General features: G+C 38.8%; 1 protein-coding gene across 2 annotated transcripts in view; it reads right to left on the bottom strand.

Moving 5' to 3' along the window:
* Positions 1-21,957, bottom strand: part of GLS (glutaminase) — a 58,288-nt gene extending 36,331 nt beyond the window's left edge. For both annotated transcript variants that reach the window (XM_082055160.1, XM_082055161.1), the window contains exons 1-7: positions 21,568-21,957; positions 14,676-14,772; positions 14,065-14,186; positions 8,239-8,368; positions 7,435-7,514; positions 5,993-6,156; positions 40-98 (exon numbers count right to left, since the gene is read on the bottom strand). In XM_082055160.1, the coding sequence (XP_081911286.1) occupies positions 40-98; positions 5,993-6,156; positions 7,435-7,514; positions 8,239-8,368; positions 14,065-14,186; positions 14,676-14,772; positions 21,568-21,905 (990 nt within the window). In that variant the 5' untranslated portion in view covers positions 21,906-21,957. The remainder of the gene's footprint in view (positions 1-39; positions 99-5,992; positions 6,157-7,434; positions 7,515-8,238; positions 8,369-14,064; positions 14,187-14,675; positions 14,773-21,567) is intronic.
* Positions 21,958-23,698: the final 1,741 nt, after the last annotated feature.

The raw sequence follows: 23,698 nt of genomic DNA on the forward strand, positions 1-23,698 counted from the left end.
TTAAAATACTCTGAGAGAAACTGAAAATGAACTTTTTACCTTGATTAAAGACGTGATCACAATTGCTCCAGCATTCACCATAGGGTTATGAGGCTTGTCTGTGAAATAAGTTTTCAATTACAAATATATCCCAAGACACATTTGTCAAACAAAACCGGTCAAGTGATTTATATTAACGTATTACTTAAATGTATGACTTAATATACATATATTGATATATATTAATGACTTAAAGCTCTGATTATGGCACATGATCCTAAATTAAAATGTAACTCAACATTACACGCAATTTTTTTGTAATTCTGAGCAAAATATTTTACAACTTAGAACACACTCAGCCTAATGCTACTTAACAGTCCAATAAATTAATCAGTTTAGCATCATTTCTCTTCTTGAGAATGTTTAATCCTCCCCGATGTTCCAAGATTTGATCAATGCAACATCTGCAAGTGATACAACCTCTAAGGGACTTTACCATTTTTCTCCAAGTTACCAAGTCTCAGCAATCTCAAAAGTGTTCATACAAGTCCTTTAAAGTAAATCAAAATTCTTGAATTTCCTTACTGCTGTACATAAATACAAAATTCTGATTCTTTTTAAGAATGAGAGGTTTCTATTGGTGGCTGCTGAAATACAAACAACAGATTATTTATCCTCACTAGAATTTAATTTATAATTGACTTGCATATACCTGCTGCACTTAATTTTTTTTATTTTCATCACTAATGTCCGTATTTAACAGGGGTTTTGCATTCCCAATCATTCTTGGCTACTCATGTGAATGAATCACCTTTTTTAAAAAAAAAAATATTTTTCCAAAAAAGTTTTCCTATTAGCTGTCTACTTTTCCCAAATACAAGTTTTCACTCATCAACATCTACCTCCTACAGTTATTACTTATTTTTAACTAACATTTTTGCTGTGCCTTCTAACTAGGATGCTGATTTTTGAGGGTTCTGGTGTCTGAAAATGTCAACCAATTCTCAATACATTAATACTGTGACAGGTTTGAATTCTTCTTTTTATTTGCTGTTACTTTGCCTCCAAATTTGAAAACAATCTTCATTTAATACACACAATGTGTTCACTATTTTTATAATACACAGACAATACTCACAGTACATATACACACATGTATTTTCCCATGAAAATTACACCAGTCACAGGCAATAGCACGTAGCCATCGGTGGCTATCGGGTAATCTCCAAAAACTAGTCATCTCAAGTTCCTTTGAGTATTTTTCAGAAAGTCAATATTAAAAGTTCCTTTTAAAAAAAAAAATCACATTATTCTATTTGTGAAAAGGTGAGACCAATACCTTCTGTTCAAAAAAACTTGAAGCTCCCCTAAAATACAAACTTAATGCCTATATACTATTTTTGAAGTTGTTAGTGCCATTCCTAATCTCTCCGTCACAGATTCATTAATTGTTCTAATTTCATCTGATTGTACTTAAGATCCACCTATATGAAATATCCTGTCTTACTCGTGTCAATAACGCAAGTAAACTGGGTCAAATGTACTCAACTTTTGATTAAAACTAGACTCTAGGTACCAAAAATGTAGTATTTCCATAGCTTCCTAACTCTCTATCTCCTTAGGGACCAAAAACCTAGCCACCAAAGACGTTACAAGCCAACACAACACAACACTGGCTTCATGCACGGTGAAAACACACTGTCACCCTCAATTCTTGCTCTTGCTATGCTTCTCTTGATTCCAGCTTCCTCTTATCAATATCAGTATCATTCCAGTCCATAAGCACGTTAATGACTTAATCATACACAACCCATTCTAAAAGTACTTTTAGAAAAGTTTTGCTCTTGATTCTTCTGCACATCTCTATGGCTTCAATCTGTCACACAGGATATAGCAAAAAAAAAAATAAAAAAAATCCCAAACTCTGTGTTACATGCATACTTGAATAAAAAGTATGTGTAATATTTATTTAGCATTTAGCTACTCAAAAGCTTACCAATGTGGGAAGTCCACACAACACACCCTCAGAAATTTTACTGTATGTCATTCCCTTGAAAATGTCACCAGTTATGTTCCAAGTCACGAGGCATTCGTGATTACCTTTTCCTCTACTTCGAAGATTCCTGTCTCTCACTGCTTAACATCGCAAACTACAGGTACCAGTTCTGTCCACTTCACAACCAACATGCCACCATGTCCTGACCTCACCTGAGGAATAGCAAGACACTTCTGATAAAATGAAACATGGACTTTCCTAAATGTGCTTCTGAAATAAGTTGTGTTTTGTTCCCCCCTTGACAAGTCAACAAGGAACAAGCATTGTCAGAGTGTTCACAGCTAAGGTAGGGGGACAGCAGCCCAGCATACCAAACACTGACAAAAGCTCCTCTTTGAGGGCCTCTCCTACTGCTGCCTAACACCAGCACATCGCAGAGCAAGGAGGACACCTTCTATCAATCTCTAGCCTCTCCTAAGCAGAATAACCCTGTCAGAATACCCAGGTCCCAGGAAAGCAGTTTTCACTATTATCTGGATAGCACCAGATAACACTATCCAAATACTTCCCATCCATAGATATCTGCAACAGACAGATAAACTTCTGTCTTGCCACAAGAGCTACAGGCTTCCTGCAGAGGTGGTGGATGTTCAAGGCCTGTCAGTGTTTAGGAAGCATTTGGACAAGACGCTTAACAACATGCAGGAACTTTTGGTCAGCCCTGAAGTGGTCCAGCAGCTGGACTAGACAATTGTTGTAGGTCCCTTCCAACTGAAATATTCTGTTCTGTAATGAAGAACCTCTCCCCAGACTTATGATACACTGGCCTTTTTAAAGGCCTCAAAATAAAAAGCTTACATTCTGAACGATTCCAGCTAATTTCAAATAAGAGATGTGTTCCATTCCCATCAATAATACTCCCATTCCCAGCTATTTTTTCACCTCTTGGGGATGTACAGGTTCTGATGCTACAATAATTTTTAAGGAAAGTCTTACACTGATCCCTTTCTAAAGTGGCAGCAACTACTGATTCACCTCACATCAGCACAGGGATTCCATATTGTACAACAAGGAATGAGGATTAATACTATAATTGCAAGATCTTGCCAAAGAGGTGAACAAACTCATTTATTAATCTTTACAAAGAGGTATCAAACTCTGCAAAGCTAATTAACATTGCTAAAAAACACACACATACACTTTCTCTGTACAATCAAATAATAAAGGCAATTATCTGCTCAGATCGAAAAAAACCATCTTTTTCACAACTTCTCTCCAAGCCTCTTACATAGCTGTATCATCTCATACTTTGGAGTAAATTCATGTTTTTATCCTTAATGAAAAGCACAAGTCATAACAACCCTTCAACTTTAACTGGGGTGCCCTGATTAAGTCTCGCACTGATTCAAAGATTTGCCTCTTGCATAAACAACCCGCCTAACAGCTTCTGAATAGTAAATGTATTATTCTCTGATACAGTGCTCTGTTTTTGCTGTTGGAAGGAGATATTTGTCAAGAAAAGTCTTTTACATTGAGAAATGCAATATATTTAGAAGATCTATCTAAATTCAAAACTTAAAAAAAAAAAATCACTTATTACTGGACTAAGTTCTACAAACCATTTTACTACTGAACTAATTCTACAAATAATTATCAAGAGAAGGTCCCATGCATGCATAAGAGATACTAACTGTCCATATATACAGGTATAGTCAGACATGTCACACCATCAACTCAACAGGCATGAAAAAACCTGCAAACTGCTCAATGACCATAAAAATTATTCCTGACACTGCCTATTTCAGACACATTTTACTCTGTAAAATTCCTGATCTACTTCTATCAACTAGAATACTCCGGTTTTAATTAACATGGGAATTTTTTTAGTTCTCAAGAAATCTGAATTGTTTGATTTGCCATATGTTCCTTTTAATTAAAAAAGATTTAAAATTGAATATTCACAAGGCTGCAGAATTTCCACATTCCCATTGCACAAAACAGATCTTACTCAAAACATACATGATTCTTAGTAACAAATTTTGTTATATGTTGGCATTTTTAGCTATGATTTTTAAATGTCTTGTAATATTCTCCATTCTTTCCAGCTTGAATCTCAATACTAGTAAATAAAGACATGAAAGAACATCCTGGTTTAGGAATCTTTACTGTGGTAATTCTAGAAAGTAGCTTCAGATGCGTGTCTAACTAGTTTTCAAATACCCGCATTTCACTTCACAAAATCCTGATTACAAACATGAAATTCAACTATATCACAATCATTAAAAAGCAAATAGATTAAATATCTGTATTATATAGAGATAGATTTTAAAATCTGGTCTTCAAGGTAGTTACGCATGTTCAAACTGCCAAATGTTCTGCACATCCAGACTTCATACATCAACTTAAATCTACAAGTAAAGTATAATCCCTTCTTCCCTCCTCCTCCTTCACCTGTAGAAAACTCGGCTTCCGTTTCTCTCTCTGTAACTGAAATGCTCCTATTTATTAGAGTTTTACATTCTGTTTTAGTCTTTTCTTTAAGGACTGTATAGATAAGAGGCTGTCTGGGTTAGTTCTAACACGATTTTTTCCATGTCAGTTGTAGTAGCCACACAAGCATACACCTAAAACGTAAAATTTCTATCATGCCAATTAGTCCCCCCTATTAATTTCACACACACTGGTCACACTTTCAATAATCCTAATTCTCTTATAAACACTCTTCAAGTGTAACAGCAATATAATTAAAGATCACAGCCTAACAATTAATCTTCTCTCATAGTTCAATTTTAAAAGTAGCAATAAAAACTACTAAAGTGGTAAAAAACTACCATACTTTAATTTTCAGCACCATCAAAACTTTTCTAGATGAAAGCTTTCTTGGGAGATAAAAGGCAGCCTTTTTCACACTGTGCAACATTGTATTTAGAAAAAGCAGAAAGCAAAAACAAGACAGCAAAGCTTGACAAAATGCTTAATTCCCTCTTGGAGATATATAGGCACGTTGGTATTTCACTACCACTTAATAACCTAGCAAAAAAAGACGACAAATTGTCAAGATCTATTTTATTTGTAAGTTTGGAAAGAGGATTTTAATGTATGGACTAAATATAATTATGTACCATTTATATATTAATAATATAGCTATTTAAGTCAGAATTCAATACAGCCCTTGATAAAAATATCATCCAAGCCTTATGCTGTTAATTAAATATTAATTGTAATACCATGGCAACAGAAACACTGTCTGTTCTCTTACTGAGAAGGATCTGCTAGAAGAAACATTTGTGTTTCAGAGATAGCATCCAGCATTTCCTCTAAGGCTACATGAGTCATCCCTCTGATTTTTGCTATATTGTTTTTAAAAATAACATTTTCATGCTTGAGAACTAATACAATACGAAAAAGAAATAATCTAGATAAGTATGTATGAGAAATTCTTGCTAAACCACTCCTATCACAGGGAAAAGAAAATAAAAATTAAAACATTGTTTTGAATCAGTAGCCAAATTCACTTGAGAATAATCTGTGAGAAGGATGTGTTGAATTTTGCTTTCTGGAAACCAGCCAGCACTGGCCTTCGGCACCAGCACCTGCGTGTCAGAGGGCTGAGAAGGGAAGTGATATACATGTTTCTTAAAATCAATTTAACATCTTTGATTCTTTCACCATCATTTTCCAGAAGGTACGATTAAGGAACATTTCCTACCAACTCAACTCAATAAATACACATTTCAAATACTTGCATTATCAAAATTCTTCATTTTTTCCTGCAGTTGGATACTAGCAAACAGAACAGAAGGAGTAAACTATCTTTTACTAGCATTCTAAATTAGATAAAAGTGAGTGACAAAGGATAAGCCTACCTTGCTGATGGCAAAACATTTTGGGACACTGTCTAATAATAAGACTTAAGAGGATACAGTAAAATGAAAAGACTAAAAAAAACGTGTAGCTTGTGTTATAATTTCCTGAAATTGAGTATTTGCATTATTAAGTATTATATATATATCTTACCATCTTCATTCAGGAACAATTTGTTGAATCTTAGTCCACTAGGCTCTTTACCAACATATCTGTGCACATACTCTGTGCCAAGGTCATTAACAGCAATAGCGTATTTCAAAGGCTTTACACAGGACTGAAGACAAAATGGAACTTTGGTATCGCCAACAGAATGCCTGTGAAAAACACAGATGAAGAGGTTGGAAATTTCCTGTTTGCCAGCTGTGACAAGTAGAGTGTTAAATGCTTCATTTATTCTTCGACCTACCAGGACTATTAACAAAAACAACCCCAAGACACAAAATCATATTAAGTCTCATTTTGAAGAACAGAAAAAAAGGCTTAAAGGTTTTAACAATTGCCTCCATAAGCTAAGCATAACAAAGTCACTTGCTGGTCCTTACAGAGATGCAACAAAACAAAAGGAAGTTCAGAAATGGGTTGGTACCACAGCAAAAAAAAAAAAATTCACCCCAGACCTCTGTTAACACACTTACCCTACTCAATTGCAGACAACATAATTAATAGATAGATAGATAGATAGATAGATAGATAGATAGATAGATAGATAGATAGATAGATAGATGTTCATGTCTATATGAGATCCAATTCAGCTTTGAAATTCCGGGGCAATAATTATACAGCTGTATTGATACTGCCTTTGATAATGGCATAAGCATTTTATGACAATTATTAAATGCTATCTTTTAAAAGGTTTACTTTCAATATCTAAGTCAGCCTGCACTGAAGAATTACTCATACAAGCAGCATATGCCTCATCTGGAGCAAAAGGCTCCAAGCAACCATTTGTCTGACAGCAAAATCAGAAGTGGATTCGCTTCTTTTCTTTGCAGAAAACGTGAAAAGGCTTCAGAGAAACTTAAAAAAGCATTTTGGCATCATAAAAACTAACTTTTTCCAGTGACTCACAGTGACCTTTTAATAAAGCTACAGTACATAAATTCTAGAAAAGGAACTAACTTTTAAGTACGTTGTGACTCACAGAAAACATAATATGGTTCAAAGCTCTTCAGCTTCCCCAGATTAATGCTACATAAGCATTGTCTCTATCTTGGTCTTGGGTAATCACCAAAATTACCCACAGCTTCATTACTGTGTTTGGATCATAAGCACAATATAATACAGCTTTCTTTAAATATAGCATTTACAAACACTATTTAAACTATTTTATAATAACAGCAAAATAATTCAGTTTAAAGAGAGAAGTTGGAAGAAAAATGTTAAGATGACCAAGTGGATTTCACTTCTTAAACAACTCAAATAAATATTTTTCTTTATTAACCCATGAGATACCATCACGTGCTGTATATCATAGAATATCTCAAGTTGGAAGGGACCCATAAGGATCACTGAGTCCAACTCCCTGCTCCTCACAATATGTCAGATGATAATTTAAAGAATGGAAATGGTAAAATCTGGAAGTCAGAAGATACCTCTGTCCATCCACTGTGCAGAGTGACACACCCCACAAGTCAGGACTGAACTTGGCCAGTTGTGGAATATAGTCAGCAACCTATCACAATGTGAAATGAAAACAGAGACGTTACAACATCCAGACTATTTAACTATATATTAACATATATTAATCAAAATAAACGCTAATGGAAAGGATACACAAGTTACAACTTAATTATTCCACCAATAATCACCTAGTACATCTAAAATTCCATTATAAATTAGTATATTCACTAGATCATTATCAAATAAAATATTTTTTCAATGAAAGTACAAACTTCAGCACAGTCTAAGAGGAAGCTTCATTCCATGTTATGGCATGTTTAGCATTTTAAAATAATATAAAGTTTTAGCTTGTAACAAAGTAGTGGATTTTTCAATTAATTTATTGAAAATAAGCACGAGAATAAACTTGAATTGCTAACATAGCTATGGTGTTGACAACTATTTGTCACACAGTCCAGCCAGTAGTGTAGAGTAGCACAATTCTTTTATAGACTAGGTTTAGTCTGACAAATTATATAGTGGTTTTACAGCTTATGTAAAATAAAGACTTTTCTCTGTCTACCCCCAAAACTGTAGATCATTAGAGGTAAGGAGCGTTATTTCTAACACAGTTTACAAGTTGCAGATATAACTGAACTTCCAAAACTGTTTTATCAAGTTATCAGTTCACCATTTTGCTTAAAATGTTAAGAAAAAAAACTATCTACTTAACAAACATATTTGGTTAATATCAAGAAATCTCTAGAAGTTTGAAACTGAATTTACAAACAGGTTACCTTTCCTCCAGATTGTTTTTTAGCACTTTCATACAATTCATCAATATGTGAAGTAAATGACATAAAATCTGGAATGACAAACTTCCTCCTGAAAGCTTGAGTAAGCAACACGATATTACTTTGTACACACCTGTAAAAAATTTTAAAAGTTCATTAGTATTTTAACAAAGTACTGTCAAAAAGCTTACTTAAGCAGCAATTACATGCTATTTAAATAAGGACCAGTCCCTTGAAGTTATATGCCCAAAAGAACAGGTTGTTATTAGAAAGACTTTTCAATTTTCCAGTCTATAAGCTATATTCCAACTGGTTTCACCATGAACTGAAGAACAACACTGCCAACAGCCCAAATTGGAATGAGTTTCCACTCTAAGAACAAAATCCTGTGGAAGTGCTCAATAACATCTTCTAAACTAAACTAAACTTTGACCAGTACTGCAAGTTTCTGGCTTCAAACTGCCACCAGTTAGGGAGGCTTTGCTGCCTTTTAACCCACAAGACATTATCACCCACACCCTCCGAACATCAGCCCAGCTGGTAAATTTAAAAACCGATGACACAGAAAGGAAAGGACTTATCTAGGAGAAACAGAAGAGGCGAAGGATCAGAACACAAGCTGAGACCTGCTGCTTGAAGTGGTGCAGGGGTGGGAATTAGGAGCCTTTATCACATCAGTTGAAATATGACCTGATAAAGGGAATTAACAGCCCTATCCCAGCGCAAGGAAGAGAAAGGAAGGTTTAGCATCAAACAAAGAACTTCATTAATGTGTTCACACTATGCAGAAGCAGTTAATCCAGACAAATGGGAAGTTAAGAACATCTAGGCCCATAGTACAAATGAGCATGTATTCTTCCAATTAAGACTTACAAAATTAATTTTTAGGGAAACAGAATCATAAAATAATTTTGGTTGGAAGAGACATTTAGGATCATTGAGTCAAACTGTTAACCCAACACTGCCAAGTCAACCTCTAAACCATGTCCCTAAGAACCTCATCTCCATATCTTTTAAATGCCTCCAGGGACGGTGACTTCACCACTGTCCTGGGCAGACTGTTCCAATGCCCAGCAACCCTTTCTGGGAAGAAATTGTTCCTCATATCCAACCTAAACCTCCCCGGCACAACTTGAGGCCATTTCCTCTTGTCCTATACTCTCACTAGGGATAGATACTTTCGATAATCCTATTATTAAAAGTCATTATCAGCTCAAAATGAAGTTGCATGAAGACCAGCGAACAGACAGAATTATCTTCCCTTTGAATCCCCCTCTCTTTTTTCAAAGCTTCAGTTTGAACGCCTTTGTGCTTAAGAGACTTTATCCCAAATTCAGCTGACAACTGTTTCAGATGCCAGAAGGCGCTACTTTCCAAGAATGAAAGAGAAACAGAGAAGTTTTCGTTGTACATATTTGGCATCTTAAGAATTGCTCTAATAAACTGCTTTGACAGTCTTTACGTTAGAACAGCAATTGATTTGGTTTTGGTATAATTTGTCATGCTTATCCACTCCTTTTTTACATGTCTTAAAAAAAATCCTGTTCTTTTTTGTTCCCAGCAGCCTCCAATTAGTGTTACCCACTCCAGGTGCAACAACCCCTTTTCAAAAGTAATTAATAACAGTTATGGCAGCTGGGTGCACTGAAGGAATAACAACAGACACCTGCACTAGGTTTAACCTTCCAATGCACTTCTACATTGCCTGAATCACCTGGACAGCATTAAGAAGTCTTGTCGGTGAATTTAATTTTTTTCTTTTTTCTTACAACTATTAGAACAGCTCAAGAATACAAAGTGTGGAAAACAACAAGGCAGTCTGCGCTGAAATAGAGTCCTTTGATAGCACATATGTCTCTGAAACAGGAAGGGCATTTATACAATTAGGAATTCATACCAAGTCAAGGATGCTCACTTCAATAATTCAACCATTTTAAGCTCAAGATTGAAACTCACTGCAGAAATAGGTATGCTGGTTAAGGACATTACCTATTTCTGCAAGAAGTTACTGTTCCCAGACTTCTGCCAAGGGGAGTGTCTAGGTACTTATCCTGGCACTCCTTAACCCAGGGAAATCACATGAATTCAGAGACATTAAATATGGGGGTTCAATTAATCGAGATTGATACCTGGAACAATTACTGTATGGACACAGTGAGAGGGGTCTTAGTACGTTGTCATTAAATAGGGCAGTAATATTTGCAGTCAGTGGACAGTTGCCTTGACAGCCTCTAATACTCCGCAACTGGCATCTCCTTGCCACTGGAGTTTCTAACTGGTTTATTCATCCTTGGGGATGAATGGTCTGAGAAAAGGAGCAGCAGGAAAAGATCACAGGGATGAATTTAAATAAATGAATATATTGACAAATAAAAATCATTCTACAGTCAAATTTTGCAAACAACATAGCCCTTATCCCCACATACTTTAGCAGTGTTTAAGATAGGTACACTAAAACCTTTCACCTCAAATTCTTCGATTTCTCCAAACTTTATAATCTCACCCTAAAAACTTCTGTCTCACCAAATCCCAATCCAAGCACTTCTTCCTCCATTTAAAAACACATCTTTTCAAGCTATAAAACTTCCCTGATACATTTCAGTTAGGAAGATTATGATGCAAGTCTTATGATCTATAATGACTTTCAGTGAAAGTAACAGTTTGAGGGGTTTTTTGGCAACTGAATATTTGGGCTCTATCATAAAGTTAGGACTACTTTGTTTCCTTTATGATACAACTTGTTACATTTATCTATGCTTTTTCAAGTTCTAACTCTGCTCGCTGATTATTACTTCTCTACACAAAGTAGACATCTGCTAAAAACACAGGCTAAACTCCCACCATTTCTGAAGAACTGTTAGACTATCTATATAGCTGAATGGACACCTTTTTTTCCTGTTTAAAAAGCTATAGTATAATCACTACCATGACATCATTTTAACAAATGAGGTATTAATATTATAACACAGCAGAAGTCCTCTACATCTTCTGTCAAAAGCCTTCTAATCGCTCAAACAAATAGGATGAAAACATTTATTAATCCCTGGGTTAAGCGTAACTAAAAGGAAAGTTTTCCTCAGCAGGACAGACAGCACCTTGTGACAAAGGCTAAGTCTACAAAACAAAGCCATTCTGAAACAGAATCTAGTTTAAACCTCAGTTATAACTGTTACTCAGTAGCTATCATCTCATTCACTTTTACACCTTTTTTAAAGTCACTCAGTTACAACTGCCTCACGCCTTTCCTTCCCCCCCAACCACTAACCAAAATATTGTTAGTTAAGAAATAGGGCTTTTTGCAAGTCTAATATTCTTCTGTTAGTAACAAGCTGTGAATTAAAGGAAAAGCTAAGAGGCGTAGGAGGATCTCCTACAAAGATTATTAGAAATTTTTCTACAAATTAACTACAATGTCATAGAAACAGATCTAAAACAATAGCATATGTCAAAATGTGCACACTTCATGAGGAAGATTAGCGACTACAATCTTCCGTATCTGTTAAGTTGCTTAAGTCTCATCTAACAATAATTAGATACTACTCCTATTACTTTTGAGTCCTACCATAGCTAGGGTACCAAAAAAAGGAAAGAAAAAAAAAATTCACGCAGGAAGCTAACTCGCATACTGCGCTGCTTTCAGTAAGCGGGCTGTTCTCAGCAAGGTACCATTCGTGCCACAAAGACTACATGTTACATTATATGAACATAAACAGCTAATTCAAGAAATACATCAAGTACTCTGAAATGTGCACCACTGAAACCTTCAATTCAAGAAACTCTGGAGATGAAAGGTTAAAAACCCAAGTTGTTCTCCCCATAACGTGGAGATTCTTTTTTCCAAATTTTTATTTGAGTGGAAAGCAATTTAAGTCAAATTGGATTTTAATGTTTAGACCGCTGAAGAGGCGTTCAAACTTCTTTACAGACAGTAAAAAAGCATGAGCTAAAATATTTCACAGGTAATTTCTACTGGACTTGATTGATTTAGTCAAGCTTACACTATCACTATCCTTGATGCTTTATTTGATCTAGCAGCTTTGGATTCATATTCAATGTGAGAATTACAACCTTGACTTTTATGTTTGGTGAACTGAAACTTCAAATTCCTGAGGTACGTATAGCTGGGTAGATACATTATTATATTTCACACCCTAAACACCTAGAGAAGAACAAAAAATACAGAAAACTTGTGCAAGTCTCTACACAGCAAATGCCATGTGCCTGTGAGGAACAGATCACTGATGTTTGGGGGGGTTTAATTCATAAAAAGGTTAACACCTGCTGCTGCAACAGAGAATCTGCTATGTGAAGAGAGATTCACCTCTCCAATTTCTGTACAGTCTTTATGTTCAAAACTCTTCCTACACAAAAAGCAACCATGTAATCTTTCCACAAATTATCACAGTAACCACCACTCCCCTAACTCAGAGGATCAAATCCTGTAGATATGACGCAGAACATGGGCTAATCTTCAGCCCCCTAATTAGCAATCACTTGTCATTTTTTTAGTATAAAATCCCAGCCTAAAACAACTCATAATTTACTATTGCAAGCAAGTGTAATATATAACAGCAAAAGCATTTACTTTCCAATCCAACCACACACCCAGGTAGGTCTCTGACTCTACAAATTTAGAGTTTTTACTGTGCTGACAAATAACCAGTCTTGAACTCAAATACAGGATTAAAGTTAGGCTGTGTTGTACCTTTAAGAAGTATCTCACATTTGGTTAAAGAGTTGACTGGTTTGTTATTTTGTCACACACAGAGAAGACATTCATTTTTTTCTCAATGTAGTTCAAAAAATGTTTATGTGTATTTTAAAATATAACATATATACTTTGTTTATATTTATATAAACTAAATATTTACTAGAGTATAAGCATACACTGTACACTATATATTTTATATACTTACATGTATATAATATATACACAATTAAATATATAAACATACCTTTAATACACATTAATATTTTAAATTGTAACTACAATAGCATTAGCTCACAAATTTAAAAAGCTACAGAACAAAAATGTACCAATTTTGACAAAAGTATGCTCTTCATGAAATAATCAAGTTTTAGATATCATGTAATTTACCCTGTAAATGGAATAAAAATACAGATTCAGAAATAGTCTACAATTCATTTTGACATTTAGGAGAGCCTCTAAACTTCTTTCGGCCCACAAAAGCTATGAGTAGAGAAGCAAAGGAGTGTGCTTGGAATGAACACGAAGACAACTTGAACAGTGCTTGTATTGTTCATCTGACCACAGACTTTCCTTTAGAAAAAAAAAGTGTAACTAAAATATGGCACATAAGTCTTTCCCAAAACAGACCAAAACAACGTCTACAGTCCTAACTGCTCTCATCTCTACATATCTTGAAATCTAAATTCCCTCTATTTTTCATACAGTCACTTTTAGAATTAACTGCATACATCCTCCGAATATCTCGCTCCACAGAAGCAATACCTTGAACTTCAGATTAAAAACTGACGATGCAGCGAGAGAGAAGTTTTATGTACTCACACTAAATGCTCCACGCTGCATCAAATAATTTATTTGGCATCTGAGAGTTGCAGTAGTGGGTCAGATAGACACAAAAACAACTCTGATACATTAAACTCTTGTGAGGAACACACAATCTGTCTGCTGCATGAAACCAGAGAACAAACTCATATGAAAATAGCATCAGTAAGAGTGTGTGTTTGATTCCCTTTCTAATTACATATTGATTTATATACCTTATGCCTCTCCTAAGACAGCAGTCAGTAACACACAGGCATTCATTCAGCATTAAACAATTACATTATTGACAGAAACTTTACTTTTTAAAAAGGTCTTTGTCCAGCATAACACCATCCGAAGTTGTTTGAAGGGTCAGTCTTAACATATCCATGCACTCTTTTAATCGGGGATCTGATGTACGTAATCCTGTAGATTTGAGCGCCTGTTAAAATAAAGCAATCATTACTAAAATGAAAGAAATGGGCTATAACAAAAAAGTTTCTACTGCTCAGTTATTTATCAACATAAGAGACATCTGCCACCACATTATCAACACAGAGACATTTTGACACCTTATTGATCCTTTTGCCATTCATTTTGGCTGCATTTGATGTCAAAGGATTAATGTCATTTGAAATCTACAGTGGCCCAACTACTTTTTACACAAGTGCAAATACTACCAAGCCCTGCCACAGATGCTTTCCAATATTCCCTTCTGCACAGCAAGTAAGTGAATAACAATAGTAGTACACTCATTCTCTTAATTGCATAATTGGGGGGAGGAAGAGGCGGGAAAATAAAAGAAGTTGCATTCCTTGCTGCAGCTTACCATGTATAACAGAAATTCTTTGCTTTGTATTCTTGCATTTAGAATATTAACAAAACTTGCAGTAGTTTGCTTTCATACAGCACTTTGAAACAGTAAACTTACAGTTATGAATTTATGAACTGGTATTTTTTCTTGTCCTTCTGCAATAGTATAGAAAAGTAGATCTTCTAAGCTAGGAAGGAGACCTTGCTTCATTTTACTGAAAAAAAAAGCATAGGTTAGTTTAGTGCATATTTTCATTTATACACATTTCTGCATTATTTACAAGAAAACACATTTTCACTACCAATGTAACTGCTATCATTAATTTCAAAGAATGCTTTTATCAGTGATCACAAAGTTTAATTCAGCTTAAAGTAGGAAAAAAGGGTAATATTTAAAACTAGCATACATATACTTTACAATAGCAAACATTTTTATCTGCAACATAGTGATGTTTTCACTGACATACATTTATTGTTAAGATTATATTTAGATATTTTTGGAGCAGATTCATTGCATTTCCCTCTTCATGATGTTACAGAGGACAGACATGTTACTCACACAGAGGATAAATTATTTATAAGACTCAAAGACCTACGTGCCTCATGATAAAGCTGTAAGGGCAGACTGACCCAATGGTTCCACAGGCAAAAGAGACAATGAATGTGTATTACTTTCTTCAAAATAATGCTGGTTTTAGGGACTCCTAGAAGGAGCCCCAAAGCCCTTGCCCTTCTAGGAGGTGCTGTAAGCCCCATCAGTTGTGTTGAGAACAAGCAAAGCCTCCTGCAGCACAGCACCGTAACCTGAACCAGCTCAGCCCCAGCAGCAACAACTCTTCATCCTGCATATTTAGAAGCATTAATGTGCAGCATGGATACTTCTTTAATGCTCACTGTAGTTAGCAGGGTTAAATGCCTCTCCAAGTGTATGTATGCCTGCATTTTGTTTTTTTTTTAATTTGCATCTCCATTATAAGTGAAAAGGGAAGGAAATCTATCAGATTACGCATCAAAATTCCTTCCAAGAGAGCCAGCTGTAATACTGACAGCTGTCTCTCAAAGCCTTTGGAGGGTCTCGAAAGGTTTAACCTCTGAGTTCTCCTTTTCCTTGATATTCTGAAGCACCCACAGCAGGCAGGAGCGCAAGTCTGTACTCAGTTCTTTACGCTCCCCCCACAAGCACAGCTGGAACACACAGTTCCAAACTGCAAGAGGGGCAATAGCAAAGGGCTTCAGATTGATCCCTTCAGCTGCCCAAAGTGCTCAGGTTTGGTTCTAGACAAACTCAGTTGACAGCCAATGTTTGGATGTTTCACAAGCAAAAACTAGATTAAAACAAAACAGTTCTCTACAAAATGTAGACATAAACATACTAAAAGGCAGAGTGTGCAGTCTTACATTATTTTAGCCATCCATTTTAAAGCTCAGTCTTATAATTTAATAATATTGGCAATACTTTGTTACTATACTGTAACATATAATAATAATTATTGCCTGAAACTAGAATGCTCAGTGCCAATTTATTTTCACATGTGTATGAATGTGTGTACAACAAGCAGGTCGACATTCCGGCCATGAAAGTTTTCTTAAGGTTAGTAGTTCTTTGAATATCAGTGCTCAGGGTTATAACTATGAAAATCAAATATTACAACTAAGCACAGACTCTAAGCAGGCCAATGCAATCTTACAGACTGATATTTAATCCTCCCACCTCTCCCAATGCTAGCTTATTCTAGCTCAACAACAGATTTATTATTATTTTTAATAAAAATCTGATTATATCCAAATAGCCTTTATAATTTAAGACAACCTTTAGATTGCACTCGCCTCTCTCATTTCCTCGTGATTAGCAGTGAAAACCAGCAGTAAAAATCTCACTTCTTATTTTCTGATGTATTTAAAACACTGTACTTACATACTAAGAACAGAAGACAGCTTTGTAAGCCAACAGAAGTTTCCTTGTCTTCCAGTCTGGATTTTTTTTTAATGATGCTGGCTGACTAATGCACAGACAGGCTGGCAATTCAACCAAGACAAACGCTTGCAACTACCTCAAGCAAACTACTGCACACCCATGTTCCTAAAGAAAATTCAAGTTTTCCATGCAGCACATTGCACCTTCAATCTTTTGAGAACAGTACATCCAGTCAAGCCAACAGAACTAAAACTACTATAACACACCAATTAAAGCTTCATCCTATACCTGCACACAACCTCTGCAGATATGTACTTTGTTTTTTAAAGCCGAGTTACACAGCCTACACCCCTAACCTATTTAATGACAAGTTTCTGAGCTATTACTCAGAATCGTACAGCTTTTCCAAATATGCAATTTCTATCTGGAAGGGTGCAGAAAAGAACTTCAGACATTCAACCAAGATTTTTATCTACCTCTCTAAGATTTTCATCTCTTAAAGAGATATGTGCTTTTTGCAGCATAAATTCTCTCTTGACTTAGTTGCCATATCTCTTACATCTGCTGCTGTTCAATATTGGGTCAGTCAGCCTGTTTTAACAATGGATCTGCACTGACTGCCATAGCAAAGAGGATGGCACTCAATATATTTACAGAAAATCACTCTTTGTCAAATAGTCCGTATTTCGATAAAGTTTATCAGCTAAATAGAAGTGGAAAGGTTTGCTCTGCAGTTTATCAGGTCCATGATGTCAGTAGCTAATGTTTGCTTAACCTAAAAGCTATGTTTTGGCAATGCGAGCACACTTCGCAAGATAGTGCTGTTCAGCACATTGTAAAGAGCGGTTTTTCAAGTCAGGGAACTTGCAATTTCCACAGTCAAATTAAAATGGAAATTTCCATGTATTCCATTTCATTAATATTTATTTATTTATTTATTTTAAAGAAGAGAAATAAGTAGGCACCAGGCTATTACACAACCGGACTTCTTCAGTGGTACTGTAACGCGTGGACCAGAATACTGGCAGATGCTCCACACTGCTCTTTATATTTAAATAAAGAACAGAGTGCAGGATTTCCAAGCAGAAGGACTTTGCAGTCTGTATGATGCCTTCCTTCAGCTCTTCTTTTTGCATCAGCACAGTGCTTATACCAGATTCCACAGAAGATTGCATTCCAACAAAAGCTGAATTATATTTTCTACAATATAAGAAAGATTAAATTTCAAATACAGTGCAACATTCCTACTTCATACTTCAAGATGTAACTGGCAAAATGCAGAACAGGATTTACAAAACAAACAATATAAAGATATGATACTGCTAATAACAGTATCAGGCTCATTAGTAACCATAAGACACCAGTCATAAAAACAGGAGGGCACAGCACCCGAAAGCTGCAAGGGCTGCAACTCGCCGTCGGCAGCTTCTTTATCTAAAACAGGCACCCTGAAGTTCTCACAATACTTACAAATAACTGATTTTCAACTAAAAGATATGTATGTGTCACTACCTTCTGACCACAGACACCAATCCCATTAACAGTGGTGTATAACCATTTACCTGAGAACTTACACAGATTCAGAGAAAACTACATATTTATAAACATAAACAAAAAAAAACATGGAAGCTTTAGTAGATTTGCACCTATGAGAATTATATTCACACTCAGACAGGACTAACAGTGAGGTGAACCACTGCCTGGTTACTATGCAGTTGTTCCTCTGGATTCTAGTAGGGGCGCAAAAGCAACATTCACTTTAAAAGTATCTCCAGAATTCAACCCTGCCCTTAAAAAGAAGCGCTACCACTCCCTTGCCATTTTAAGAAAAAAAATAATTAATAAAACACTTCCATTAACCATTTTGCTATATTCCATATACTAGCACCCATCACTACTGCAGTTCAGTTATACTTTAAAAATCAGGGTTGCTCACATTTAGTTCCTCCCTCTCACCTTAATCAATCAGGGCCTTTGTATTTAGAAACAGTTTATACTAAGATAAACCTAGATCCTACTATTCTCCAGCATAAGTTGTAAGTAGAACAATGTTGTTATACTGAAAGGAGAAGTAAACGCTATTAAATACTATAGAATTTATAAACCAGGGCTGTACTAGGTTGCTGTGTTTTAAGTATTTAAGCATGAACATAGATATGATTACATTTCAATTCACAGCATTCATTAATCAAAACTACCAGTCTATGACCACTTTCAGTTCAAACTCAAACATTTTTCCTTTCCAAAATATATTAAGTTTCAGGTGGAGATGCAGAGCAAAGGCTGCATAGCTGGGATAAGGAGGTGGTGGAAGATGTTCAGGAAAAAAGGCACACAGAGATCTGGTTATGCAATGGGATACTGGTTATTTCATCAGCCACAGACCTTGTAATTTATCCCCTCTACAAGGAATTAAACTGTTATAAATTTCTGTACAGCCTTTGCACAAAACATTTCAGGCTTTTCACATGCAACTCCTACTCTCTTTATATGAAGACTGTAAGGCAAGCAAAGAAGCAAGAGAATCTTAGTGCTGTCTTTTGACACTGCAGGTTATTCCAGTATCCTAGAACCACAAACTTACAACCAAACAGAAAAATAATAATCCCCCAAAACATACAAAAAAGAAAGCATAAAAAAGGACTATTGTCTTCCCAGTTGGGGCTACAAACCACCTGCCAAACACAAATCAAATGATATATACTGCTGGACGGCAAAGTGCTGGACTCAGCAGAACACACAGACTACACTGACTTAGCCCAGTTACCAATTTAGTCCACAAACCTGTCTTTTAAAGAACTTCACTCTTCCTCTGAATCCTGTGCTCTTTCCTAATATAGCAATGATTTCCACATGTAATATACCATTTACAAACACTTAAAGAAGATTTTCATAATTCTGCATTAAGAAAATAAGAATTAAAGTATCCAGCAGCCTGGCTAATGTGCTACCAGGAATTCCTCCACAGCCTGAAGAGAAACTGTTTCCAGCTTTTTCTTTGTTCATAACTATATGCTGTATGTTTTATGTAATTGTTCCATGCTAATTTTGCAGTAAGGCTCAAAGAACAAGCAATCTGACTTTCAAATACGTCCTTTTTGCAATGATTAAAAGTGTGTAACTGGTTTGTGACTACATAGCCCTATCAGATGTATTAGAAATTATGGGATCTCACTAATTGATGTTAGCTGTAGAAAGCTGTTATAAAAGCTCAGTTTAAGAAAATGTTACCTCTTTAATAAATCGCCTTTTCAGCATCCTCAAAAGCCCCTCACAGTTGGCATACTGTTTTTTTCCTAAATTTGTAATGGCACTGTCTATATTTCTCATTGGAAATGGAACTACAACCTTTATAAACCACACCTACTTGAGCCACAGATGAATAATTGCTTTTGTTTGAAAACATTATGTATAGTGCTAATTCAAAAAGTGGATTTCATAGATGTCAAACAATGGTATAAATACAATACTAATACACATATGATTGTGTATTATATTGTATGTAGTTATATAACCTGATATGGATGCATTTTTAAGGAGCTTGACAGCAGAAATTATAAGTGATGCCTTTAAAGAAGACTATATCCCTCTGAAACAAAAGATGAGCAGCTAAGACATTTGGTGGGAGAAAGGGGAGAAGAACAAGAAAACAGCCTCTTTCTCCATGTGCCATGCTGAAGAAATACAAGTTCATGCTGAAAAAAAACCTCAAAAACCACAACTCAAAAGCAGAACTATTAACGAGCTAAGGGCTGCTGCCTTCCCAACTGGTCTTGGGGAATCTTTCCCAGACTTCCTCTTAGCATTAGGCTAACAAAGACTTCACTCAGTATTAAAACAAGGTACTCCTTTCTTGGCCTTACTTCCTCTGTCTTTTGCTTTCTTCATCTAGGTAATAAGCATAGAAAAGCTTGGGAAATCTTGGGTCTACATTTTAATTACACCACCCCGTAAGCAGCGCAAAGACAACATGTGGGCTGCCTACCGGAAAGCCAAGGGGCATGTTCCAAACACATGCAGGAGATGGGTCTTCGTGGGGGTTGCAGGTTCAAACAAGCAATAGGCAAACTGTCAGATGGGGGGTGGGAAATGAACCGGACTTTTTCAAGAGCTGCATAATGCTGAGGACTAAGAGCAGAGTGCAAAGGAGAACCATCAATCCATTTACCTCTATCCCAGGTATCCACTACTGGTCACTACCAGGGACACAAACTGGAGCCCATACACCTATCCCTGACCAATACTTTTGAGACTATTTCAGGTTCTTAGTAAAAGAATATTAACTTCAAAAACACATACAGTCTTATAATTCCATAACCTGCATGGACCTTTATCACTTCGGGACAAATCGGGACATCTTGTCACAGGGACACATCCTGCAGCACCTAGGAACATCTGTACACACCACTAACAGCGGTAACACCTAACCCTAACTGCACCAGACATAGAGAAGACAGTGATGCAAAACTTCCAAGGCAAAACTACACATCACATCCATCACCTTTAATAATTAATGTAAGATGACACAGCTTTTGCTTCGCTTGGAAAATATTTTATGCCGAGAGCAGCTCTAGAAAAAGACACCCTAACGCACGCTGTCTCCCCTGACCCAAAACACAAGCACCCCCCGCATATGCAAACCCGTCTGTGACAGAGATCCCAAGACAGGTGGCAGCTCCAGGCGTGCCGAGGACCCCCACAACGAGTCGGGCGGCCCCACAGGCGCATACGGCCCCCACACCCCGCACCGCCCACCGCTCCGAGCCCGCCGAACGCCACCCGCCACGGCGGCACGAGGCGGGCGCAGCGAGCACCGCCGGCGGTACCCGGGGAGAGGCCGTCACAGCCCAGCCCGCCGCGGCAGGGCCCCGGGAGACGCGATGCCTGCCCGGCGCGGCGCCCGCCCCGCGACCCGGCCCTCGCACCTGCCGGGGAAGCGCCCTGCGGCCCCCACGCCCTGCCCGGCCCGTCCCCCTTCCGCAGACTCCCGGCTTGCGAGAGGGAAGGCGGCGCTCACATGGCGCCTCTGCATCCTCCTCCTCCGCCACCGCCCGGCCCGGCCCCGCCGCACCCCCGCCGCCCGCCTCGCACTCACTTCTCTCCTCCGCCGCCGCCTCCGGCCAGCTCCTTGCCGCCGCCGTGGTTATTGTTGTGGCCACTGTCGGCGGGGGCTTCGCCGGGGGTCGGCGACGGCGCCTGCGCCCCCTTCCCCGGCTCCTCCAAGGCTCCCTCCGAGCGAGTGCACAAACCCCGCGCCGCAGGCGGCAGCCCTGGGCCGCGGCGGGAGGCGGGCGGGCTCACACCGAAGGCGGCCAGCGGCGGCGGGAGGCGCCTGTGGCCAGCGCTGGGCCCCGGGCCTCCGCCGCCAGCCGCCCCCGGCGGGCCCAGCAGCGGCAGCTCCCGCAGCAGCGCCGAGCGCCACAGCCGCATCATGCTGCGCCACTTCCCTCCGCCGACTGCCACAGCCGCCAGCCTGCGGCGCCGCTCGCGCCTCGCCGCGCCCGCCCCCGCTCCACTCCATTGGCGGCGGCCGCCTAACTGTCAGGCACGCGGCGCGCTCATTGGCCAGCAGGGACGTCACTCTGGCGTCGGGCCACACCCCGGCGCGGAACGAGCCGCCCGCGGGCCGCTGGGGTCTGGGCGTGCGGAGTGGCGGCGCAGCGGAAGCGGGGCGCAGCGCCAGCCCGGGCGCGCGGCCGGTATCGGCTGGAGAGGAGCGGCCCGGCACAGCGCCCCCCCGCGGGCCGGCCCGCCGCACGGCGGCTGAGGGGAGCGGCGACGCATAGCGGGCCGGGGCTGCGTCCGCACCGAGGTCACCCCCCCCTCCTGCCGCCTCCATCTTCTCTCAGTCCCGGCTCCTGAAGGGGAAAACTTGGAGTGGCCGCCGGGCCGCGGCGGGGACGGGGCGCGGGGCGAGGCCAGTACCTGCGGGACGGCGCCGGGCGCGCCCGGGGGTCCCCGCGGGCCCCGGAACGGCCTGGAACGGTCCCGGCGGCGCTTCTCTCTGCGAGGGGTTAGAAACGGGCTGGGCTGCAGCCCTGTGGGGCTTAGGTTGCCGTGGATACGGGCGATTAAAAAAAAAAAAAAATTCATTTTTAACTATGAAGCGGGCCCCGGGAGGGGCGGCACGGATGGTCCCCGTTCCGAGGGCCCGTGATAGCCCTTGGGGACCTCTGGGGAAGGGGTGGGGAGAGAAAAAAGCATTAGAAACACAGAAGAGAGAGAAAAACTTCCCTGGGCGGGAAGAGGAGTTCCGAAACTCTTCTGGCAAAGGCTTCTGTTAATGAGCAGGTCTACTAAGGGGTTTCCATGCACTTGCAATAAAAAAGTAATTGCGTAGCTTGTTACCAAAACTTCCTGTGGATACCAAAGCATACAACTTCTAAAAAAAAAAAAAAAAAAAACTTAAAAAATAAAATAAACCACCTGTACGCCAAAATGAATTGGGCGCGGCCATTCTTCACATTCACATCATCAAATATTTAATCAGCATGAAAATTCTGCCGCTAATCTACAGGCCTCAATTTGGGAACCGCCGACCTGTAGTAACGCAACACCCATGGCCAAAGTGGGAAGAGGAGCAGAAAATAGCTGTAGGGCCTCAGCGCGAGGTGTAAATGTCACTCCTGTGCCCTTAAACTTCGTCATGGCATCCCAACGTGCTGCTTCCCATGTGCACACAGCATCTTGGAAGTCACAGATTTTGCTGTTACCCGGTGAAACTCTTCGCTCGCATAACCAATGGCTAAATTTGTCCTCGATTAATACAAATCTACATTAGTAAATTAGAAGAGGAGGTCTGTTGTCATCCTGCCTCAGTAACGCCAGTGTGGAAAGGAGTATTTAATTTGCTGATAGCTTTTTCTCTCCAGGAATTATAATTTTCTGAGCAAAAATATAAATACTTGTGGAGTTCTGAGTCTATTGCTGCTAAATTTCCTGGTTAACAATTTCCTCATGCATCAAGGTTTATTTCTTTTGGTATGTTTATTATGTTTGGGGTGGGGGGGAGGGTGGAGAAGTTGTAGTTCTGAGTTTAAATTATCTCACTGCGCACCTTACTGGAAATATTTTACGCTGAAGATAATTATATTTTATTTTCCACCACCCCCAGACTGAAAGTTTTAGCTGCCTAAACGTAGTAAATTGTGCTTACAGAACCGCATACAACACAGAGGGGTTTTTGTTGCCTGTTTTCCGTGCACTCCTGAGTTTGAAATAATCAC

This window comes from Streptopelia decaocto, assembly GCF_964273445.1.
Source record: "Streptopelia decaocto genome assembly, chromosome: 6".
Lineage (NCBI taxonomy): Eukaryota > Metazoa > Chordata > Aves > Columbiformes > Columbidae > Streptopelia > Streptopelia decaocto.